General features: G+C 47.2%; 1 protein-coding gene across 1 annotated transcript; it reads left to right on the top strand.

Annotated features, from left to right (window-relative positions):
* The first annotated feature begins 705 nt into the window (after positions 1-705).
* Positions 706-19801, top strand: LOC118210611 (ubiquinol-cytochrome-c reductase complex assembly factor 1). Its single transcript, XM_035386929.1, has 9 exons — positions 706-964; positions 1752-1847; positions 3482-3589; positions 4374-4446; positions 5644-5701; positions 8292-8400; positions 14651-14728; positions 15846-15959; positions 19201-19801. The coding sequence occupies exons 1-9, from the start codon at positions 890-892 to the stop codon at positions 19333-19335; spliced, it is 846 nt and encodes a 281-aa protein (XP_035242820.1). The 5' UTR covers positions 706-889; the 3' UTR covers positions 19336-19801.
* The last annotated feature ends 4163 nt before the right edge of the window (positions 19802-23964 follow it).

Raw genomic sequence — 23964 nt, 5'->3', positions numbered from 1 at the left:
ACTTTGCCAATCTTCGTATAACCTCCATATTTTTGCCTACTAAGAGCTACATCTCAAGGTGCCACTTTTTCACTCCTCACAAGAATCACAAATGCTCTACAAAAAGTCTTGCTATCTAGCCTAAATTAAAATGACAGGGGAAGATGAAAGCCTTGCATTTCCTGTATTACATGAAACTCAATAAATATTTTTTTAAACGCAGAAGGCTAGCATGCCGTGTTTGGGCCATGGACCGTATAAAAATAGGTTTGGGCCCTCTGATTCAGACCTTACTGGAGGTTTTGGTTTTGTGAAGGTTCAAGTAGGCTATAGTGTGAAGTTGATGGGGAACGTCGACACAATTCCTTAAGCAGTATTTTTGCCTAGCTTCGTACTAGAATTATATCAGAATCGCCTTCTAAAATTTAGAACCAAGTTGTCGGTGAAATGCACATAATTTGGAAATAAGGATATATACGCACGCGATTAATCCTCGATGGGTCTCACGCATGGTACATGAGACTTCAGAGCTCTGTAGCCTGTACTGAACACTATTACGAATGAATTAGGATATTTAGATATATGCGGATAATACAGTTAGGTGCCGACAATGGTTCAACGTCACCACACAACACTAAACAATGAATATTAATAGTATTTGACTCTCCAAACAATATAGGCAATCCCTCGTTAGACGTCGGTTCCTCTTTCATGCGGCGGAATGTTACTGAGGAAGCATGCGTTTGCAATACGGGAATATATAGCTGTAGGACAGATTCCTTTGACATTGCGCTGGTAGAGGAGGGACAATTTCAAAGTGTTACAAAACAGGAAAAATAATTGAGAAACTAAATTGTTCCCCGCGTCTTGGCTGCAATAATATCTTATTGTAGCTTACGTTAGGGGAATCATGTATCGGCGAGTTTTTCAGTCCGGCGTTAGACGTATTATAAACGTCTCAGCATCCAAAGCCACATTTGGAAAGGTAATACGCTAGCTAGCTGTCTTGTTATTTGCTTACATGATTAGCCTACACCAAGTTAACTTGCCATTTATTTATTGACCAGCTAACTATCGGCGACCACTTACCTAGTGGTAGTTTGTTAATTATCGAAATGTGAGAAACACTGTTTATTTATCCATTTCGTGTTTTATTTCATTGCTAATTGTATCGCTAGCTACCTAGCCAGGTACGAAGAGATACATTCAATGTGATTGTGAGCAATATGGCTTAGTCTTCAAATATGTCACAATGTATGAGCTCGATGTGGAGATTTTGTTAGCTTATAATATTATACTTAATTGTAACAGGCTACAAAGATAAATAGTTAGCTAGAAGGTCTTGGTGCCCTTGCTGCATGTAACCAGCTAGCTACCGTTATTAAAATGTATCTGTAAAGTTAAAGTAAACTGATTATCAAATGTTAGGTCGTTTTATGAACTGTTTATCTACGCAGTTATAGTGTTCAACGAGTTGTATAGGTCTTAACGTTAAGGCTGGCAGTAATGTTTACACAATTCTATTGAAATATGGTTACCTGATGTGTGCATCAGGTAAACATATAGCTAGCTAGTTACAGCTTACTGTATCATGACTGCATCCCCCCCAAGATAATTACATAATAATGATATAGCTAATTAAACTTTGAAAAGGACCTCTGCCAGGCAGGTACCCATTCTCTTTAAGAGTCTCTGAAACAAAAAGTTAGAAGGTGCAGCTGTCATATATTTTGATGGTTCATTGTACCATTATATATATTTTTCTTGTACAGGCAGTGGAACAAGAAGCATGTTTATCACGAGCTTTAGCGATTTACCCCTCTACCCCGCCTCAGACACAGTGCCGGACACTACACAGCACCAGAAAGGTAGGAACACCACGGGGACATGTCGCTGGAGGAGGGGAGTGTGAACGGTGTATCTTCTCTTAAAGACTGCATTGCATCAGAGCACAAACACAGTCCAAATGAATCTTTGGGGGTTTGGAGAACGTTTTGACTTTTAAAACCTTATTTTCATTTATTTCTACAAGGTTTGCCTGTATATTTTATCTTACATGGCTAGAATACTTGAAAAGCACTGTGATTCTTCATTATTTTAAATTATTTTAACATGGAAGTATTATACAAGTAATAAATAAGTAAAAGTAACATAAATAACAGTGTTTATTACCTAGCTGCAACAATAATTCTGCCTGCCACTGTTACTGAAAACCCACTGAAACTGATGTGTCAAAGCGTTGGAGAATGACAAAGAGACTTAGTCTGACACAAACAGAATGTTCACCCAAAGTGGACAAAAAAAGTACTTTACAAAATGGGTACTTCCATATTCCTAAGAAATATAGTAATAATATCCATGCTGTACTCAGAATGTTTTTTGTAATATGGGCTGTACCCTTAGTGTAGTATAATTCTACTACCATAGAATGAATGTTATTTTAAGTAACTTACTTGTTTACAGTTGGCTAGCTGCTCATCGTGCTGATGTTTATGCCCTGTAGACCCAATGCATGAACAACATATTTGCACGAGCTAGAATTTGGGATGTTTTTTATTCTAAATATCTACATGCAAGTTCATTTTAGCCTTTCCCAAGAGACAGAAAAAAATGAGATTAATTAGGTGTTATTTTTTAATTTAAATTTTCTGTTGCCATTTTAAGTACAAGTGTAGATTATTAGAAAGTTATTTTTGTGTGATGTAGTACCTTGAAAAATGTACATTCTTGCAAATAACGTGTGCAAAAAGCATTCTTCACTATAAAGATTAGTACATAGTGTGGGTTAAAACATCCTTTTTGTTTGTAGAATTTATCTCAGTTGACAACATTATAAACCCATTCGTTGCATAAATCTAGTCGGCAAGGTCTATCATCATGTTCTAATATAGGCCAGTTCTTCATAGTTGCCGTGAGTCCCAGATGAATTCGTTTAATAAAAGAATCAAGGGGTTGTGGTCACATGCATTCATTGATCCTGTATGACTGGGTCTCTGGCAATTTTTGACGATTAACCAGGCTTCCTCATTAGAATTTCAGGTCCGATATCAAGCAGAGAGCTGAAGCCTAGTGTGTGCTATAATCACACTGTGATATAGGTATTCTAATGTTCACTGTTGCACAATGTTATGGCCATTCTAATTAAAGCATACTGGTATTGGAGGGGGCTTGTTTTCATCATGTCATGGAACAGATGTGTCCTTGCATTAAATTAATTTGTCCTCTTCCCGCTCATGTCTGAAAATAAATGTTACCATTGAAAGTATGTGCCACCTGCTGTGCCTTCATACTGCTGTATATGATGCATGCATACCTATGTGACCGATATGAAATAATGCAAAAAGGATTAGCACTATGCTGCTTGCATGTTTAAGTGTATATTGCCATTCTGCGTGTGTGCGTACGTGCGTACTGTGTGTTTTCAGTGTGTGTGTGTCTCTGTTTAGTGCCCCTCCCCCTGTACTGCAGTCCCAAAGAGAGTAACTGTGCCATCTCTCTGCAGCTCTGCTCAGTTAAAGAAACCCCACAGGCCACAGAGGAGGAGGTGGGGGCCTTCACCAAGCTCATAGAGGCCATGGGCTTCACCGGACCCCTCAAATACAACAAATGGGTAAACGCCCCGGCTTCTCGCTCTCACCCCTGCAGCTCCAGCGAAGACAGGAATGGGTTTGCCTGCAGCTGAGTTTTCGACTCGTTCGTACCGCTCTCCCCGCGAGAGGGTGACGAATTGAGCGATTTTGTCAGCTGAGGTCTGGATCTCACGAAGGCGGCTACAAGCCTGGAGGTTACATAGGCTGTCAGAGGCCCGATTGTCCATAAAATCATTTCTAATAAAAGATTCGGTTGGTGGCTTTGGATCTGAGCCTTTGGAAACCAGCAGCGCAGAATGCAAGGCATGCGGCGCTGGGCTTTTTACTGCTGGCCCGGGCTGACTGGCGTTCCGTGCTCTGTGGTGCGGTGTTGTGAGGAGAGGGAGGGCGTGAGGGTCGAGCTGGAGCTGCACGAGGCCCTGAAATGACCGCACGCGCCTCGCGACCGCCAGCCGTACCCCCGCGCCGACTCTGGCTGCCCCGCGGTGGGACTCACCCGGGGACCGCATTCCTCCCTCCTTACAGCACCGGCCCCGCCAGCCAGACCCCCGCTTTTACAACGTGCGAATTTGAATTACGCGCCCGTAACGGTCAAACGTAACAAAGGTGGCATGAAAAAAAAATCTTGACAGGTTTGGCCTGGATCAGCTAAAGTATCTACGCTTTTTTTACGCTAGTCTAAATTCAGTTACCTCCCAGTTCAGCTGCAGCCAAACTCAGGATTACTGCCTATTGGACAATGCTGAAGAAAGTCAAGGAGTCTATTGGTTAATGTTGAACAAATGTTTCTTTCTCCTTCTGCAGAAAATTAAGATTGCTGCCTTGCGTATGTACACATGCTGCGTTGAGAGAATCAATTACGATGACTTCTTTGAAAGTAAGTTTGAAAGCACTTGGAGAACCGTACTGGGGCGTAATGGGAACTTAAGCATTTGGACAATGACTGGCCAAAGGCTTGATTATGTTATAAATTGTAAGTAGTTCAGGGATGGCCAATGCGATTAGCTTATAGCCTTCAGTGGCTATGAAAACGTACTGCTTAAGGCTTCTGGCCAGGGTGACTAAACAGCAAAGGAATATTTGTGGCTGACCAGGGCAACACTGAGGTGTGGGTTTAAGCTAAGGGTGAGGCATTTTACGATTTTCTCAGAACGATTAGCAAGCTGATTTCAAATATTATTTTTTAAGTGTGCCCGAGGCCAGTTGTGCAGAAGCAGACCTGCTTAAAGGCAGTAGGCTAGCCTGTGGGGCAACGCTCTTTCGATAAGATAAAAGCTTGTTTTGAACTGTTAGCAGACACAGCTCTAACCTTTCTGTTGCTGTTGGAGAGATTGCGGAATGTGTGGGGCGGGTAGAACTGTTTGGACTGTGGGGTGTGGGGGGGACGGGGGGGGTGTGCTTTTCTGTCTATGGTCTGTGCCCTGATCTTAGAGGAGTTTTAGGGGATGTGACCGGTGCCTGTAGTACAGAGAGGTGATCCTGTAGTGGTCTGCTTTCTTTAGGAAAGCCAAGAGGGGCTGTACTGCACAGTTTTTCTAGTTAAAAATAATAGCCGAGTCCCAAAGTTACCAACACAAACAAAAAATGTAAAAATGCGCCTACTGGGAAAGTCTTTCATTGGCGCAGTGAAATATTTATGTGGCACTTTACAGCTTGGGCATGCTGTTTTGTTAGCAGGGGAAAAACAGGTGTAAAGTCTGGTGGTTTGGAATAGAGGGCTGGGTGCGAACTCCAGGTCGGTTGTGGTTTTGGAATAGGGCTGGGACTGCACTGTGTGCATCGGTGGTGATTGGGGAATGTGGCCTACAGTCAGCGTGTATTCATAAACCACTATACACAACACAGTCAGCGTGTATTCATAAACCAGTACACAAAGTGTTCTGTATAGTGGTTTATGAATACTTGCTGACTATGTTCTGAATAGTGGTTTATGAATACACGCTGACTGTTCTGGGTAGTGGTTTATGAATAAACGCTGACCGTGTTCTCTGTAGTGGTTTATGAATACACGCTGAGTGTTCTGTGTAGTGTTTTATGAATACAGTGGGTTCTGAAGTTGTTCCCTTGCCCGCAGAATGCTCCCTCCCAGACACGCTGAACTCCTGGTTCCTGGTGGCCCAGCTCCATGTGTGGTGAGTACCCAAAACTGACCAAAAGGACACTCCCTTCACCAGAGGTCCATGACATTAGATTAGGGATGCACAGATATCAAAATTCTGGACAGGCTGATGGTGTATTGTTCCAGCAACACAGTCAGCCGATACTGATATTTTGTTATTTATCATCCTAATTGTGACCTGAAAAATAAATCAAAATTTCACTCTTCAGTTCAATCATACAAATATATGGCACTGTGTTTATTGTAAGAATGTTTCACATAGCAATGCCTTTTTTGAAAAACAAGCGTTTGAAACATGTTTAGCCCCAGGCCTGGCTATTATTTTAGGCATGGAACAACGAACACAAAAAACAGTAATCAGCTTCCGAAACCGCACTTCCTCCGCATTGGAGCAAAGCTGGTCACCTAAGGCAGAAAACTCACCAAACATCACCTTTTTAGTAGTGCCATTTGATCTGCCACTGTCCCTAGTGTTGGCCTCTCGAACGCTTCGATTAGCGAAGACTGAACTTTCACACTTTTTTACACGTTTTTCCACCTCTTAAATGTGACGTTAATCAGTGTGTTGACTGCACATCTGCAATAGATATCACAAGAGCGAATTTCTTGTTCTTTCAGTATGCGTTCACATGAAGTATGTTTGTGAAATGGAGGAATTATTTGTACTTTAACGTTTGTCTTGATCAGAACAGGCCGGCCAGCTAGCTTTAATGGCGTTTTTCCTTCTGTTAAACGTGATGTTATCGTGTTTGTCGTTTGCAACCTTAGTTGACAAATCTCGCCATGGGAGACTTGCTGGTCTAAGGACTAGTATTGGGGGGAGTGGGGGGTGGGGCTGAGTAGGGTCCATCTGTCAGTCAGAAAGCTTGAGCGACGAGCAGTTACCTGCGATTTAAAGCGGTACCGCACGGTGAAACCCGAGCCGATGCCGTTTGTTAGCCACGGCGAGTGTTTATCACCGTTGCGCTCTTGCGTCACGGCCAGCTCCGCAGGCGGTGCGAGGGCCGTCGTGGTCGCGCTGGAAAGTGTCCGCGTGTCAGAGGTGGACGTGACACCGGGTCCAGCGCAGGTAAGGGGGGGGGGGGGGGGGGGGGGCTTGGCTGGCGTCCACGTTCCTCCCCTTTCCCCTCGTACGCCGCCCGCTCGACCTCGGGCCGACACGGGTCTAAATTAAACGACCTCGGCTTACCCAGCATGCTTTGGGAGGCGTTTCTGTGAAGAGTGGTCGCAGTGCACTCTCGGGAGTTGCACGCTGTAGTGGAGGTGCTTTGTTGTTTGCTTTGGGCTATTTCAGTGTGGTATTATGTCTGATCCTCTTAGGTCCTGACTGATTAGGGGAGGTTTTTAAAGGTCTGGGTTGCTGAGCGTTGTCTTGGCAACTGTAATTGTTGCCTGGAGATGACGTCGCCAGCATTACAGGTTACTAATTTAGAAATTCAAATAGAGAGGTCATTTGAGTATTTTACTCCATAACAGGCCTCTCCCACAACACTCTCATGACTTTTCTCCTTCCACTCCCCTCTGCAGTGACCTGTGGGTAATGTTGTTCATTTAGGGAGACTGTGGAGGTCTCACCCATGTTGGGACTTTGGTGGTTTGGTGATTTGATTGAGGCTTTTATATTCATAAAGGGGATAAACTAAGTGAATTACAGGAGGTTCTATAGGTTGAGTACTGTTAGTAGAACGAGGGGACATGGGAATAAATGGAAATTAGCAAAAGGTAAATTCTGTACAAACAATAGGAATGATTTTTTCACACAGAGAGTAGTCGTTGTGTGGAATAGCCTGCCAGGTCATGTAGTAGAGGCAGAAACTCTGGGGATGTTCAAGACCAGGCTTGATATGGTGTTAGATACTATCTAGTCTGTAGGTAATCAGAGCAGTATGTACAATTTAGTCAGGAAAATGGCGAGCATTGTTGGGCTGAATAGCCTGTTCTCATAATTATGTTATGCTATGTGTCTGCTTAACAGTTAAAACTAAAGATGACTAAGGATGTGTCTGTGCTAAATGGCTCTGCTCCCTGTTGCAGGATGTGTCTGTGCTAAGTGGCTCTGCTCCCTGTTGCAGGATGTGTCTGTGCTAAGTGGCTCTGCTCCCTGTGCAGGATGTGTCTGTGCTAAGTGGCTCTGCTCCCTGTTGCAGGATGTGTCTGTGCTAAGTGGCTCTGCTCCCTGTTGCAGGATGTGTCTGTGCTAAGTGGCTCTGCTCCCTGTTGCAGGATGTGTCTGTGCTAAGTGGCTCTGCTCCCTGTTGCAGGATGTGTCTGTGCTAAGTGGCTCTGCTCCCTGTTGCAGGATGTGTCTGTGCTAAGTGGCTCTGCTCCCTGTTGCAGGATGTGTCTGTGCTAAGTGGTTCTGCTCCCTGTTGCAGGATGTGTCTGTGCTAAGTGGCTCTGCTCCCTGTTGCAGGATGTGTCTGTGCTAAGTGGCTCTGCTCCCTGTTGCAGGATGTGTCTGTGCTAAGTGGCTCTGCTCCCTGTTGCAGGATGTGTCTGTGCTAAGTGGCTCTGCTCCCTGTTGCAGGATGTGTTTGTGCTAAGTGGCTCTGCTCCCTGTTGCAGGATGTGTCTGTGCTAAGTGGCTCTGCTCCCTGTTGCAGGATGTGTCTGGTGAGGATGAGGCAGGAGGGACGGGAGGGGAAGTATATGTGCCGCTACATCGTCCACTCCATGTGGGAAGATGTGGAACAGAGGAGCAAAATCATGGGGGTGAGTAACACACCTCCACCTACAATTCGCTCCCATCTTAATGCTACCCACTGCATACAATCAAATTCTAGATGAATCTGTGCTTCCCCAGCGGTTTGGGGAAGACCCTTTCTTGTTTCAGCATGAAAATGCCCCCGGGCAAACAGCGAGGTCCATATAGAAATGGTTTTGTCGAGAAGGGTGTGGAAGAACTTGACTGGTCTCCACAGAGCCCTGACCTCAATCCCATCCAACACCTTTGGGATCAATTGGAAAGTCAACTGAGAGCCAGGCCTAATCGCCCAATCGGTGCCCGACCTCACTAATACTCCAACTTCATACATAAAGCCTTCCCAGAAGAGTGGAGGTTGTTATAGCAGCAGACAAAAGCATGCAGGCTTGTGCAGCGTATGCCGCATCGGTCATAAACATGTACTCCCGAATACCTCTCCTGCATGGATACCCGTCGTTGGCCCCTCGTCAGCAGTACCCTGGAAGAGAGCGTGCTGGTGCCGTGTTTCCGCTCGGTTCTGTCCGGCACGCGTCGGTCCGGTAAGACGCGGGAGATCCTGCTCGTCACGCCGGCCTCTCGCCGTTCGGCCTCAAGTCGCCGCCGCCGCACGCCCACTGTTCATTGGCTCCGCGCCCCTCCCCGCCGGCGTCGCGTACGCGCTTTTACAGCCAGGAGGTCCCGCTCAAACCTCCGGGCCCGGAGAGCTCTGACACGGGCGAGACGCGGCGCTAAATGCGTCCTCTGTGCTCGCGGGGTTTACTCAGAGCTGGGCCGCGGCCCTGAGCGTGAGCCCATGCCAGCCTGCTGGCCAGGGTTAGCCACCGCGCGCTCTATTCCAGCGCTGATCCGGGGGGGGGGGGGGGGCGGGGGGGATTTCAGCTGCACTCGCTGACCCTGCGAGGTCTGCTCAGAATGCGGCGTCATTCTAGAAAATATTCTGTAATTGGTTCTCAGTTTTTGGCGGAACGGTGTTTGCTTTTGGTTCTTTCTTTGAAATTTTCCATTAACCCTCAAGATAAAGATGTACACTTTTTCTGAATTAAAACAAGAAAATAATAAAATTTAATTTGCCGCCATGACATTTTATATCGGAAATGGATTTACTTTGAGTTCAGTTCTGATTGGTAGCCCACTGAAAAGATGGCCCAATTATTAACCTGTAAATTGACTTTCTTGCACAAGTAACATGATCTCTAAGAGAATGTCAGTTAGTGTGAATGAACCCTAAATGTTTGGAAGAGGTATACCTTTAGACCTGCTGTCTCCCACATGGAAGAGCGCAGAAGGTGTGTGTAATGTTTTATTGAAGTGGTTGAAGTGACAAGTGAAGAGTGAGTTTAAGGTGGTGAAGAGCGAGTTTAAGGCAGTGAAGAGCGAGTTTAAGGTGGTGAAGAGCCCTGTTTAAGGCGGTGAAGAGCGAGTTTAAGGCGGTGAAGAGCGAGTTTAAGGTGGTGAAGAGCGAGTTTAAGGCGGTGAAGAGCGAGTTTAAGGCAGTGAAGAGCGAGTTTAAAGCGGTGAAGAGCGAGTTTCAGGCAGTGAAGAGTGAGTTTCAGGCAGTGAAGAGCGTGTTTAAGGCGGTGAAGAGCGAGTTTAAGGTGGTGAAGAGCCGCGTTTAAGGCAGTGAAGAGCCGTGTTTAAGGTGGTGAAGAGCTAGTTTAAGGCAGTGAAGAGCCGTGTTTAAGGCAGTGAAGAGCCGTGTTTAAGGCAGTGAAGAGCCGTGTTTAAGGCAGTGAAGAGCCGTGTTTAAGGCAGTGAAGAGCGAGTTTAAGGCAGTGAAGAGCGAGTTTAAGGTGGTGAAGAGCGAGTTTAAGGTGGTGAAGAGCTAGTTTAAGGCGGTGAAGAGCCGTGTTTAAGGTGATGAAGAGCGAGTTTAAGGTGGTGAAGAGCTAGTTTAAGGCGGTGAAGAGCGAAGTTAAGGTGGTGAAGAGCGAGTTTAAGGCAGTGAAGAGCCGTGTTTAAGGCAGTGAAGAGCGAGTTTAAGGCAGTGAAGAGCCCTGTTTAAGGCGGTGAAGAGCGAGTTTAAGGTGGTGAAGAGCGAGTTTAAGGCGGTGAAGAGCGAGTTTAAGGCAGTGAAGAGCGAGTTTAAGGCGGTGAAGAGCGAGTTTAAGGTGGTGAAGAGCCGTGTTTAAGGTGGTGAAGAGCGAGTTGAAGGCGGTGAAGAGCGAGTTTAAGGCGGTGAAGAGCGAGTTTAAGGCGGTGAAGAGCGAGTTTAAGGCGGTGAAGAGCGAGTTTAAGGCAGTGAAGAGCGAGTTTAAGGTGGTGAGGAGCCGCGCGTAGGGGGGCCGACCGAGCCACCGTACAGGTCCCTTGTGCGTCACAGGGGTTTGATTCCCCACCGTGGCCCTTTCTGTGCTCTAACCCCTGTCTGCCTTCTGCTTTCCCCATCTGAACAAAGCGGGAAAATACACCAGGAGGGCAGACTGTCTGCTCTCCTTTTTTAAAAAAAAAACTCAAATGAGCTTTTTGTATAAAGAAACTGAACGGTTGAAAATGGAGGCAGAAAACTGAGGGTGAAATCACCGCCGTCCTCTCGCCACCGTCCAGCGGCTTTTCCATGGCGTAACACTCTCTCCGGGGGACGCTAAATCAGAATTACATTTTCAGCCTGATTTGTATTAATGCTGTCACCGGGACTGCGTTCATGTTTATGCTGGTGTGTAAATATTTATGTCATTATCGATGTGGTTTAGCCGCGGCGTGGAGTCCTGCCAGGGAACTGCAGGCTAATGCTCAGGTGGAGGGCGCGCTCTGCACATTTTATTGGCCTCTTTAAACCGCCAGCCAGCTCAGGTTTGGGGAAAAAGGGTTAAACTCTTTCAGTTTGCTAATAATGAGCTGATGCAATCTTGGGACTGGGGGAAACAGGGGACCTTGTTACACCCCCCCCCCCCCCCATCCCCTTTACAGGGCCCTAACACCACCCTGCGTGTTCCTTTTAAACAGGCTACACAGAGCCTGAGTACGCGCTGATGTGGCGTGGGTAGAGGGAGTGCTGTGGCATGGCTGTGGTAGGTGTGGTAGGATTCAGGTAATGGTGTGGTATGCTTCTGGTGGTACAGTGTGTTGTTGTAGTGGTGCTTTGGTGGTATAGTGTGGTGTTTTAGTGGTGTGGTTCAGTAATGGTGTGATATAGTGTGGTGTGATATAGTGTGGTGTGGTGTGGTATTCTGCAGTAATGGTGGGGAGTACTGGTGTGTTAGTGGTGTAGTAACGGTGTGGTGTGTAGAGGTGTGGTATGGTGCAGTATTGGTGCAGTAACAGTGTGTTAGAGTTGTAGTAATGGTGTGGTGTGTTAGTGTTGAGGCTCTGCAGATGGCCTCCTGAGGTGATGGGGGCAGTAGAGTTTACTGTAATAAAGGAGCTCTGTTAACACAGGGGGCCATGCAGCCCTGTTTATACAGGACCGCAGCGCACACGGACGCGGTCACCCTTACGCATACGATCGCGCGCGGTCACGCTCCCGTGCACGGTCACACTGTCACACTCACCATGGCGCTCGTGCGCGCTGTCACGTTCACACTATCCGGTGCTCCCCCCACTCCGGCCCACACCGCTGCTATTCCTGTAACCTTAACCTTACCGCTGCTGGACGAATAACAGCATTCAGACTATGTGCTGCACAGCCGCCTCTCACCTCCTGTAGCAAACGGAGCCAAACAACAGGGACTCCATGACTGCTAATAGGGAGGCTATGTCACTGTTAGCTGGCTAATATTCACTCTCGTTTACAATGGCAGTAACAATCAAAGTTTAAGCTTTAAATCACAAAAGTGCAATCCGAGGAGTAAAAGCACTCATAGGCTGGCAATTCATAGTTCCCTATGTTTATATGCTTTGGACTCCATTTCCCATCAGCCCCCGGTGAAAAGTTCAGTCTTTCACTTCCGGTTGAAAGCGCTCTGGCTGTATTCTGAACAGTCTCTTCAATGAGCCCACCACTGGACCATACTGATGATTCATTTTCCACAACATCGCTGTGGAGTGGTATTAGTTTTCATTTTTAATTTTCATGTCATTTGTTCATAATTACATTGCTTTACCATTGGTTTTGGGGTTTACGCTCAATTATACTGCCTACCGTATGGCAATGTGGCAGCAATTTGCTTTTTCATCCCAGGTTTGCCGAAATTGCGTAACTCTATGGTGATTGTATACAGGAAGCCGCAGTTAAATACATTCAATGTACAGATAGACCGGTATTCCCACCTACAGTATTTTGTTAAAGAGGAGCCAACCAGGTTGAGGTTAATTCTCGTGGAACTAGCTAGGCCTGCTTCCTTTTACATCAGTGCATTTATTCCCTGTTATTAATACACTTACGTTAAGGTGCGTAGAGGAGAACTGCACTGTATGTTATCCTTCCCAGACAAGGCCTTAACTTTGTGCCTCTTCATTTACGTGTGGTGGTGATGTATGGAGTTTAAAGGGCAGCTGAAACCCGCACGTCCACCAAAGACTTTGCCCTCTCATGGGTTGTGTTCCCCCAGGGAATTCTGGGTAGGAGCGCATTTTGACCTCCGTCCAGAGTTAAAAGGGTTACTTTTTAACCAGGAGTAAATGCACCTTAAGCATTTTCAATGCGTTAGATTTTCTTTTTTTTGTTTTTTTTTTAAAGGCCCGTTTCAGGCGGAGTGACTGAGCCGCGGGAGAGCTGGGAGGGGTCCGGGCTCGGCCGTTTTCGCGCTTTGCGCTAATTGCGCGGAGAGAAAGGAAACACTCGTCGCTGGCCGGGGCGCTGGAGCGGCTGCCAGGTCTTTCCCATGCGTGGGGGCATGTAGCGGAGCATGCTAGGTAGGCTCAGCAGCTGGGGGGGCGGGGGGGGGGCTGTTAGCGCAGTAACGCAAAGTGAGATATGACACTAATTTCGAGCGAAAGGGCAAGGCGGAGGCTGCGTGCGACTGCCGGAGCGTGTTAAATGTCGGCGAGATGGAGCCGTGCCGGGCCCCGCCTCTGGGGCTAAACGCTGCCACATGCGCGTAATTACCCGCAGGTGCCTCCTTACCCCACGTCCGCCACCGCCGCGCGAAAGGCCCTAACTGATTTTGAATAAACAAGATAATTATGAAAATGAATCAGGGAGACCGGGGGGCTCGGCCCCTGCGACTTTCGCTTCTGCACGGGGCCATTTCGGACGAGGCGTTCTGAGCGCGATCGTGTTTACAGACGGTGTTCTCGCCCGCTTTGTTCTTTCGAAAACCGAGGTGCCGTGAGCATCGTGTGCGCATAGAAATACGGGAACACGCGCGGTTGTGTAGTAGGGCGGCAGTGTAGCACAGTGGGTAAGGAACTGGGAACTGGGCACTGGGCTTGTAACTGAAAGGTGCTCATCGCTGATAATAACCGACTCGGTGGTGTCTCTTCCCGCGCTGCCTGACCTGAGGTGTCGCCGGCAGTTTCTCCTGTGGGTGGAGCTTTCTGCCGTTTCTCTCTGTGATTATCATTTTTCATTTAATTCCCTCCACTCCACCCGAATCCACCTGCATCTGGTCTGTCAGCCTGCGCCCTCTGCTGGCTTACCAGGGTATTGTAAGGTTGTGAAACTGGAAAGTCTAGCTTTGTGTCTAGTTTTTTTATTCACTAGTCAGTACAAAGCAGGAGACCAATGCTCCTTTGTGATTCTATGGTGTCATCCTCTGATACACGTGACTTAACTGCACGTTCCTGTCTCTTTAAGGCCTTAAGTAGGTAATTTGTGCTACAGCTTTGAGAAAATGTGCAACACACTAGTTGTGTGGACATTTCATAGACGGGTGTTTTAATGGAAGTCAATTGCTCTGACTGTTCCGTGGCCAAGCTGTGGTGCTGTAATGGAATTGGCGATGGAAACGTACACAGACTATGTGCATTTCAGCCTGGCTCTAAAACACAGGGAGCTAGCAGCTGGCTTCTTAATTGGCTCTCCTGTACGTCTGAGCCCAGACCTTTTCTGCCGCTCAAACTCCTGCTTGTGCAGGTTTAATGGGGCACGTTAGCGTTAGCCCCGCTTTGTGTCGGTGCCCAGTGCTGGCTGGCGGACCGCGGGGGCCTACAGGCTGCGTACAGCGCGGCCTACTGGACGTTACGAGGAAAACCAGCCCGGAGAAAACGATTAGTTTTACAGCTGGGGGGGAAAAAAAAATACCCTCGGCTTGCCGTGGAAAATGTGGTCAAATGCAAGAAAGCCAGGAGCCCTGGGGTGTTTATCCAAAACGGTGCGGTAACCGGCCCCCGGGCGGGACGACGTAACCGGGGCCTCACCGCCTGTTTCCTCTGACGCAGATCGATGCCGTCCAGCGCAAGGAGAGCATGAGGTCCATGACGGAGACTTTCTACGCTGCTATTTTTGGATACGATGAGGTAAGAAGTGCACTGCATGCAAACACTCTGCCCTAACGTACGGCATCTCACACACTCTGCTGGTGTTGTAATATTGTGTTGGTCATACAGGCTGGTGTTGTAGTGATGTGTTGGTCATACGGGGTGGTGTTCTACTGTTGGTCATATGGGCTGGTGTTCTAGTGTTGGTCATATGGGCTGGTGTTGTAGTGATGTGTTGGTCATACGGGGTGGTGTTGTATTGTTGTTTTGGTCATACAGGCTGGTGTTATAGTGTTATGTTGGTCATATGGGCTGGTGTTATAGTGTTGGTCATACAGGCTGGTGTTATAGTGTTGGTCATATGGGCTGGTGTTGTAGTGTTGGTCATACAGGCTGGTGTTATAGTGTTGGTCATATGGGCTGGTGTTGTAGTGTTGGTCATACAGGCTGGTGTTATAGTGTTGGTCATATGGGCTGGTGTTGTAATGTGTTGGTCATATGGCCTGGTGTTATAGTGTTATGTCGGTCATACAGGCTGGTGTTATAGTGTTGGTCATACAGGCTGGTGTTGTAGTGTTGGTCATATGGGCTGGTGTTGTAGTGTTAGTCATACAGGCTGGTGTTATAGTGTTGGTCATACAGGCTGGTGTTGTAGTGTTGGTCATACAGGCTGGTGTTGCAGTGTTGGTCATATGGGCTGGTGTTGTAGTAATGTGTTGGTCATATGGGCTGGTGTTGTAGTGTTGGTCATACAGGCTGGCGTTGTAGTGTTGGTCATACAGGCTGGTGTTATAGTGTTGGTCATACGGGGTGGTGTTGTATTGTTGTTTTGGTCATACAGGCTAGTGTTGTAGTGTTGGTCATATGGGCTGGTGTTATAGTGTTGATCATACAGGCTGGTGTTATAGTGTTGGTCATATGGGCTGGTGTTGTAGTAATGTGTTGGTCATATGGGCTGGTGTTGTAGTGTTGGTCATACAGGCTGGTGTTATAGTGTTGTAGTGTTGGTCATATGGGCTGGTGTTGTAGTAATGTGTTGGTCATATGGGCTGGTGTTGTAGTGTTGGTCATACAGGCTGGTGTTATAGTGTTATAGTGTTGGTCATACAGGCTGGTGTTATAGTGTTGGTCATACAGGCTGGGATTTTCCCTGCAGGGAATCCTGTCTGATGACTGCGTGTTGTCGGCGGCGCTGTGGAGGAACCTGTTTAACCGGCAGTGTGAGGACCCCAGACAGGTGGAGCTGATGGTGGAGTACGTCCGAAAACAGGTGAGAGGGTCAACAGAGCGGGCTGGGAAGTGCACATACACGTGCACGAGTGCACACACACACACACGCGTACACACGCACACACACATACACACACACACACACACACACACACATATCCACACACTCACAGGTTATGCAGAAGAGTCTGCTGTAGGCCCTGTTGGTTTTCCTGTATCCTGTCTGGTCTCATTGAAATGCACCCTGTGTTTACACTCAGCTGTTAAACCTCAGCCCCTAAACCCATCCCTTGAGCTACCTTTCACAGCAGAGGTGAGCCTAACCTGCTGTGATGTGTGTGCGTGTGAAAACGCACTCCCAACCCAAAAAGCATAAAGGGACAGGTGATTCACTGACTCTGTTCCTGCCACCCGTCCTCCCTGTGCACTTTACCTCAGTCCCAAAACTGAGCACGCCTCCGGAGCATGACCAAAATCAGTGGCTGAGTCACACCGTCGACGGTACTCATCTGAAGTGACTCATCTTTCTCGGCTCAGTTTATCCCATTTTCCTCTTTTGAACTTCTGTAGTCCTGTCCTCACGGCACCCCCGTTTCTCCTCAGTCGGTTACTCGAGAATGAATGATCTCTTTAATTGACACTTCTGGCACTTCGGTCTTAAGACCTACTCATGCAGGAGATTAATTGATGGCACTTGAAGATGGTGTAACTCCAACCCAAGATGCAGCATTCAGCCTTCAGGTGCTTTCAGATATAATTGAGTTTTTTTTTTTGGTCATCAAAGTAATATTAGAAATCTCAATCTAGTTAACGAGTCTGCTCTTAGTGGTCTGGCATTTTTTCTCTTGTAGAAGGATTTTTTCAGTTTTTAGCCGAGCACCCACTCAGAGAAAATCTTTTTAGTAAAGATTTTAGCTATCACCCGTCCTCCTTTTGTTGTGATTGAACTATGTCAGCTATGAACAATCCTGTCGAATTACATCTTTTGAGCCACAAGATAAAGATGCGTACTTACATTTTTCAAATGAATAACCAGGAAAACCTCTGTTAAAAACAATGATATTCTTTTGCATTATGTTATGTACACTCACTAGTAGAGCAGTGGGTAGCACTGTCGCCTCACAGCGCAAAGGTCCTGGTGTGGAGTGTGCATGTTCTCCCCAAGTCCACATGGGTTTCCTCTGGGTTCTCTCCGGGTTCTTTCCTCTCCGCCTCCTCTGCCCGTGCCGAACAACGCCCCGGATTCCACAGCCACGCGCCCCCCCCCTCTCTCTCCCGCCGTCCTGCTGTCGCCGTGGGTGCCAACGCGCGCGGTCCTGCCGCAGTCGTGCGAACCTGCCACGTTCGCGACAGCGCTGCCCTGCTACGGTCGGGATTTCGAACACGCCGCCCTAGCACACCCACGGTCTCAAGCCTGCGGTCCTCCCGCCCCGGTTACCGTGGGCGCCGGGGACGGAAACAGACCGCGTCGACCGGGCGGTCGCTACCGACCAGCCCGGGCTGGGGGGGTGGGGGGGGGGGTAGCGTTCTGCGTCCCAGCTGCGTTACAAGCGAACGCAAGAATTTACAAGACGCGGACACGTTTCCAGGAATACGAGCAAGCGAACGAACGCGTTCCCGCCTTTCGCTGAGCTTCTCGGGGGGGCGAGCGAGGGGCGAGCGAGGAGGAAGAAAGACAGAGGGAGGGAAGGGGCGGCAAAGAGAATGAGCGCGTAATCACGGCCGAGGCCGCTTCATCGCGGGCTCGGCGCGTAAAACGCCGCCCGCGCCTGATGACAGACCGCAGAGGAGGAAACGGCAGCCGGGGCTCTCGGGTGAAATCGCGTACGGCAGGTCTCCGGGCCGGCACCCGCGCTCGCCGTCACTCACTCGCCCTGATTACCTTCGCCGGATATGAGCTCCGCCGGATAGCCCTTCCATGAGCTCCGCCGGCTGCTTTAATTAAGACTCCAGGCCTCGCTCTGCGCCGGTCACATCCGCTGTGCGCTGTGCGTAGTCCCCGCGGGAGAGTGACAGCGCCGTTACCCGGTCTCTGGGGCCACGTGCGCCACTGCCATCTAGTGACCGATCCTGGAACTGCGCACGGCTGCGCCTTGTTTGGTTTTGGAACAGGTGGAAGTCATGATACACCGGTCAGCTGATGGGTTTTGATAGGTGTTCATATTTGGTTTTCCTTCAATACGGCATACCACAGCAGAATACATTTATAAATCAATGAAATATAATAATAATAATAATAATAGTAATAATAAACTAAATTTGAGTGGCAAAGTAATTTCTTCACAGAAAACATGAAAGAAATTTAAACCTAATATAGTTCAAAAAAATCTCAGCCATCCAGGCCTTCCCAGAGTGCAGTTAGGTGATACAGTACCACTGAGAGAGTTGCACCAGCTTTACCAGCGGAGGATCCGATACTTCCTGGTTGCACTTCTGTTGCGTACAGGTCTGTGGAAAAACAGTTTTACTGTGACTTGGGTCCAGTTAGTATGGCCTAAAATCATCATGGTATATTTCACTGTTTTTTAAAATTTCTTATTACAGTGATTATCATGATGCACATGGAATAATTTTGTGTACAAGACTGCTCTCAGTAGGGTGGGCTCTAAATGTGATAACCACATTTGCTAGCTATCCAACCTGTCATCAGTTCAAGCCTTCATCAAAGCACTGTCAGCCAGCCGGCTCGTTTTCAAAGGCTACAGTATGCTATTGTAATCTTTGTCCAATGGTTGCGCTGTATGGAAGTTCTGGGGCCGATATAATTGGCTTGAGTAATGCGTCGCCTCTCTGGCACGTGTATTGCATCACCGTATCGACCCATCGCATCTTTATCGGCCGATGCTGAAAAGGATGTCCATTATCTGCTGATGCACGAGCACAACCCCGATCAGTTTTCTTTGCTGATAATGTAGAATTTTCTTCCTGACTTGGCACTTCATAACGTGTAGTTTTGTAAAGATAATATTCTTATTAGGGATTCCTTCAGCCACAATAATTCATGGGAAGGGCCGTCGCTGGGCTTACATGACATTACAGGCATTTAGCAAACACTTATCCAGAGCGACTTACACAACTTTTTACGTAGCATTTTACATTGCATCCACTTATACAGCTGGATATACACTGAAGCAATGCAGGTTAGGTTCGTTGCTCAAGGGTACAACGGCAGTGTCCAACCAGGGAATCGAACATGTGACCTTTCATTTACAAGATCAACTCCTTACCCATTATACTACACTGCCACCCTAACAATCCACGTCGCTGTTCTGCTCTCACAGATGCAGTTCATCGATGCCCTGGACGGGGAGGACCTGCTGCTCACCGGGGAGGTCAAGTGGCGCCCCCTGGTGGAGGAGAACGCCCAGAGCATCCTGAAGGTCCCCTCCCCCACTTATAATGACACGGGGCTCTGAGCCGCCCCCACCCCCCCACCCCCCGCTGCCATTTTGGACACTGCGGACAGGGCAGACATAAGAGCCTGTCCCCACCTGACCTTCCCCCCCCCCCACCCTGCCCCCTCCCCATCACAAACCTGACTGGCAGGGAATACTGTTGGCATCATTTCCTGTATCTCTCGAGAGTAAGAAGATAACATTTTGGGATTTTGCACTTTTCCTTTCTAAGCACTCAGAAAGTATTTTTGGTATTTATGTTTTTTTCTGCTTTACAGATTCCACGATATTTATGAAAGTGCACACAGCCTGTTTTGTACACGCCCTGTGTCTTCTTTGTTCGGTGCAAAGGTTCCACGTTTTTTGTGCTCTCAGAAAATTATGGGAAATGTTTTGCCTTGAGGACCATCGTTCTGTATTGAATGGGGCTTTCCTTTTAAAATGAAATAAAATGTTTTCTGGGTGTAAACCAGTCATGTTTCCAAAAGGAATCTCTGCTTATCTTATTTCCAAGTAGTGCACCCAGATTTGCCCTGGAATTTCAAGCGAAACGTTTTGTCTTATACTTGCTTCCTTGTAATTGTGTTCATTGTGTACACCAGTGGTTCTCAACTCAGGCCAGAAAGGGCCGGTGTGGGTGCAGGCTTTTGTTCCAACCAAGCAGTTACACACCTGATTCTACTAATAAACCTTTGGAGTCTTTACTAAGGACCTTGATTAGTAGAATCGGGTGTGTAACTGCTTGGTTGGAACAAAAGCCTGCACCCACACCGGCCCTTTCTGGCCCGAGTTGAGAACCACTGGTGTACACTATTATTGAATGTCACATGACTCAAACTCGGGGGGCGGGGTGGCTCAGTTGAAAGGTTACTCCTGTGGTTGCGCCAGTGAATGCTTGTCTCCATGAGAACCGTTGGTGTGGAGTTGCAGTCTTGCAGCCAGACTGTGAAAGGGGCCATATTAGATTTCCTCGAGCTCAAAGCAGGCAAAGGCTGACTCTGTTTGGCGGTGCAACATCAGCCCACCAGGGGGCGCCAGTGCTCGTTACAGACATGGTAAGGAAAGTCTTGTTCACTCTGCGTCACTGAAATGCAGGAAATGGCTTGTTGCCATTGGAACATATTCTGATGATGAGCATGTTTTTTTTCTTTGAAGAAATATCAATGTCAAAGCTTTCAAAAGCGATGTCCTTTGTGCTTCCTACCAGGAAAAAGTACTGAGGGAAAAAAATCTCACGTTAAATAGTTCAAAGTTTTTATCTGTACATAAGATACTATCTAGTCTGTAGGTAATCCGAGCACTAATTTAGTCAGGACAATGGCAAGTGTTGTTGAGCTAAATGGCCTGTTCTCGTAATTATGTAATGTTATGTTACATTTTTATTTATTTATTTTTTTTTTACTATAGGTGAGTTTACAAGTTGCTTTTTTCCCCACTAGGTTTTGTTTTTATTGTTGAACATTTCATTTAACCAGTAAGTTGTAAATCCTATTTGGGTCAGTGTTTACAGGTCAGGTGGTACACCGTAAAAGCGGATTGTGCGACCGACTCCCAGTGGCGAAACTCGGTGTGCCTGTGACACGGTCGCGTGACGACGTGAACCCGAAGCCGCTGACTCACCGCCTGGTGTCCGCTGGCCTCCGTGACGGCCTCATGACCAGGGCATGTCACGGCTTGCTTTTACGCGGTCATGGGCGTGCCGCGCGGTCCTCGCGAAGTCCGCGAGCGGAAACGGCTCCTCTGAAGCGAGCCGTGACTGGCTGATCCGGGGACGAGACGTACAGCGGCTGTCACAACTGGTGCTTTTTTTTTTTTTTTTTTTTAACTCGCAGAGAAACATTCAACTGAAAAAAGAGATCTATGAGTTGTCAGCGTGGCGGTGCGCGTGGGCTCCCCGCACTTTGATTCTTTTACGCTTTTACGACCTCCGACGCATCCACCCCCCCCCTCCGACTGCGGCCTTTGAAGTCCCGATAGCAGGTACGCCGCTGAGGGGGGGGTTTCGCTTTCGGCGCCGAGGCTCGGGAACGAACCCAGAGGCAAACGGGGGCAGCGAAACGCCGCGGGCCATCTGTCACTCGGGAGAGAGGCGATTAGTTTGCCTCGCGCGCCGCGCGTAGCCGGGGAGCGAGCTTTGACGCGACGCACGCCACAAAGAGAGAAGCTAAGCTAACCTCGGGCTCAGCGATGCGCCTGATCGTAATGCTATGTTGCATTACAGTCGTGTGGTAGACGCTCATAGCCAGGGCGGTGAACAAAAGAGAACACCGGTGTTACTCTTAGGGATACATGAAAATCAATATCGCTAAGAAGGCCCATTTATAATCACTGAGTGTAATATTAACCTTGCAACTATTTGCACTGTAATGAGAAGGCATGGGGTCTGGGGGGCGGTGGCAGGGAGTCCAGCAAAGCTGCAGTAATCCAGACGGGAGACCACACAGCATCGGGACTGAGCAGGGTTGAGTCCACGGTGAGAAAGTGGTGGATTTATTATCTGGATGATGTACAGGAAGAGTCTGCGGGCCCAAACCCTGTCATGATGTTTCCAGAGAGGGGCAGCTTTTGTTGTCCAGTACATCTCAGATTCCTGAAGATAAAGAGGGTATTAAGACGAAGGCGTTTATTAATGAATGCTTATGCACTTCAACATCATGTATGTACACATTTGCGTGTTTCAACGGCCAATCCCGTCTTCTGGAGAATGCACATCTGCAGTGGACTGTGTGCACGCATGGAGTCTCCTTTAATTTTGAATTATTGCGCACAGTTGAGTATCCCGAAAGATTGGTTGTGTAATTTTGATTAAGGCCTCGAAGGCCTTGTCCGGGAAGTGACTACTCCGTTTCAAATGTACATAAGAGAAACACTGGCTCAAGTTATTTTTAGGATTAGCAGTGGTATTGTACTGGGTCTATTGACTTCACGGTTGAAGGAAAGGAAACGTCAGGTCGGCCGCAGTAATAAGCATCGAATTCCCAAATCCGAGGTGGACCATATGAATGGCAAGCACGCTCGGATTGGGAAAGCCCATTCAAACTGTATAGTTATATCTGCTGTTGGATGAGCTATTTATGACTCATGAATTTAGGCAAGTTTTTAAAAAAAAAACAATCTGAGCTGCAGAACAGCCCTAGCAGAGTGCCAGTTGGCTAGAAAACTGGTTCCAACTCGCTCTCAATTTTGTTTTCTTCACAAAAGCCATATAAAAGTAGACTTAAAATATAAAGTCAAAGAAAACGGAGATACGAGATAGAAAAACATTTACGGACCACCAAGTACGTCTTTGCAGGGATGTCATGAGATCTTCGGGCACCAATATTCGCCAGAACGGAATCCTGTGGCTACAGCAAAGTTGTGAAATGTTTTACCGGTAATGACGCAACGTTAGTTTCTCCCTCTGTATATGCTTAAAGGCCTTTTGGTTTTCGAAACAATAAGGGCTGGGCCTCGAATCTGCGTTTCGATGTTTTTAGGAATGTTTTCATGGTACGTATCGTATGAACAGCTCGGGAAAGGCCTTGTTATGGTCAGGAAAATGTGCATACGCACCCACGGGTTTTGGAGACAGAGGCCATCCCAGACGCTCTGTAATCATTCGTGCTGAGTTCCATCACAGGAGACGTTTCAAGGCCTGGAAGAATAAGCGTTCTCTTGAGCCCTTGTGAAGCGAAATGCACTGTATTTGACTGCGTGAAGGGTGAACACTAATGGTGAAGCCTGTGCTCGTTTTGTTCTTATGACGGTTTGTTTAACTTGGAGATGTAATGAGCCACAGTCTAAGCCTTTTAGACTTTATTTTTCCTAGTCATGAAGACTGCATATCATAGACTCTGATTTCTAACAGTTTTATATCGTATTTAAAGTCCCGGATTCGTTCTTAAAGAGCGCGAGCAAATTTATACAAAGGCTATCATTAGAAGGTGAGCTCTGAAATGCTCTGGCATTGTCGTAGAGAGTCTTAGACGTCTTGTAGTAGTCGTAGTCATGTCTTAAATCGGCTAGTTACGAAATGTCCACTTTTGACCCCAAAATGAATAGTTACTGTCAGAATTCTGGATCTGAACATCCATATTTTCAGCAGACAAGCAATAAAATATTTTTTAATGTAAAAATTCAGACACATACTTTATGACACACACTCTACTTTATAACAATAACAAGTTAAAGCTTGTTACTGCACAGAAATATACAAGAGGTGATACTGATTATATGCATAAAACAATGTATGACTAACCACAGGTTGTCACCTACTGAAATGTCAAATAGCATTCCAAACCTCTCCGGTATTACAGAATTACGTAATTGGCAAAATAGAAAAATGCAGTTGGTGTTTGTCTGACAACCTTTGTTTGTAATAGTGCAATTATGCAACTCAAGCTCAACACGGAATATTACAGATTTACTGGGTAAATTTTGACCCTGACTTTTTAGTGTGGTCGTGGATACACATTCCCTAGAGTTAATACTTATGCTAATACAGTAATGATATGTTGCAGCCCAGGCTTTTAATGCATTGAAAATCAGCAATGGAACATCTTAATCAGTTCTCAAGTGTGGCTGTGTCCACTGGGTTCAATCTACCACAGCTTTTTAAAAAAGCAATTAAAAGTTTATCTTTAGTTTATGTTAGTATTTGGTGACATTGCT

This window comes from Anguilla anguilla, chromosome 13, assembly GCF_013347855.1.
Source record: "Anguilla anguilla isolate fAngAng1 chromosome 13, fAngAng1.pri, whole genome shotgun sequence".
In the NCBI taxonomy this organism is placed as follows: domain Eukaryota; kingdom Metazoa; phylum Chordata; class Actinopteri; order Anguilliformes; family Anguillidae; genus Anguilla; species Anguilla anguilla.
The sequence above is the reverse complement of the archived record's forward strand: the minus strand, read 5'-3'. Positions and strand labels throughout refer to the sequence as shown.

Bases quoted from the DNA above. Each gene is read 5' to 3' on its own strand.
- LOC118210611 (XM_035386929.1), top strand. From the start codon at position 890: ATGTATCGGCGAGTTTTTCAGTCCGGCGTTAGACGTATTATAAACGTC. The intron at 5,702-8,291 runs GTGAGTACCCAA...TCCCTGTTGCAG, and splicing joins GTGGCCCAGCTCCATGTGTG to GATGTGTCTGGTGAGGATGA. The intron at 15,960-19,200 runs GTGAGAGGGTCA...CTGCTCTCACAG, and splicing joins TGGAGTACGTCCGAAAACAG to ATGCAGTTCATCGATGCCCT.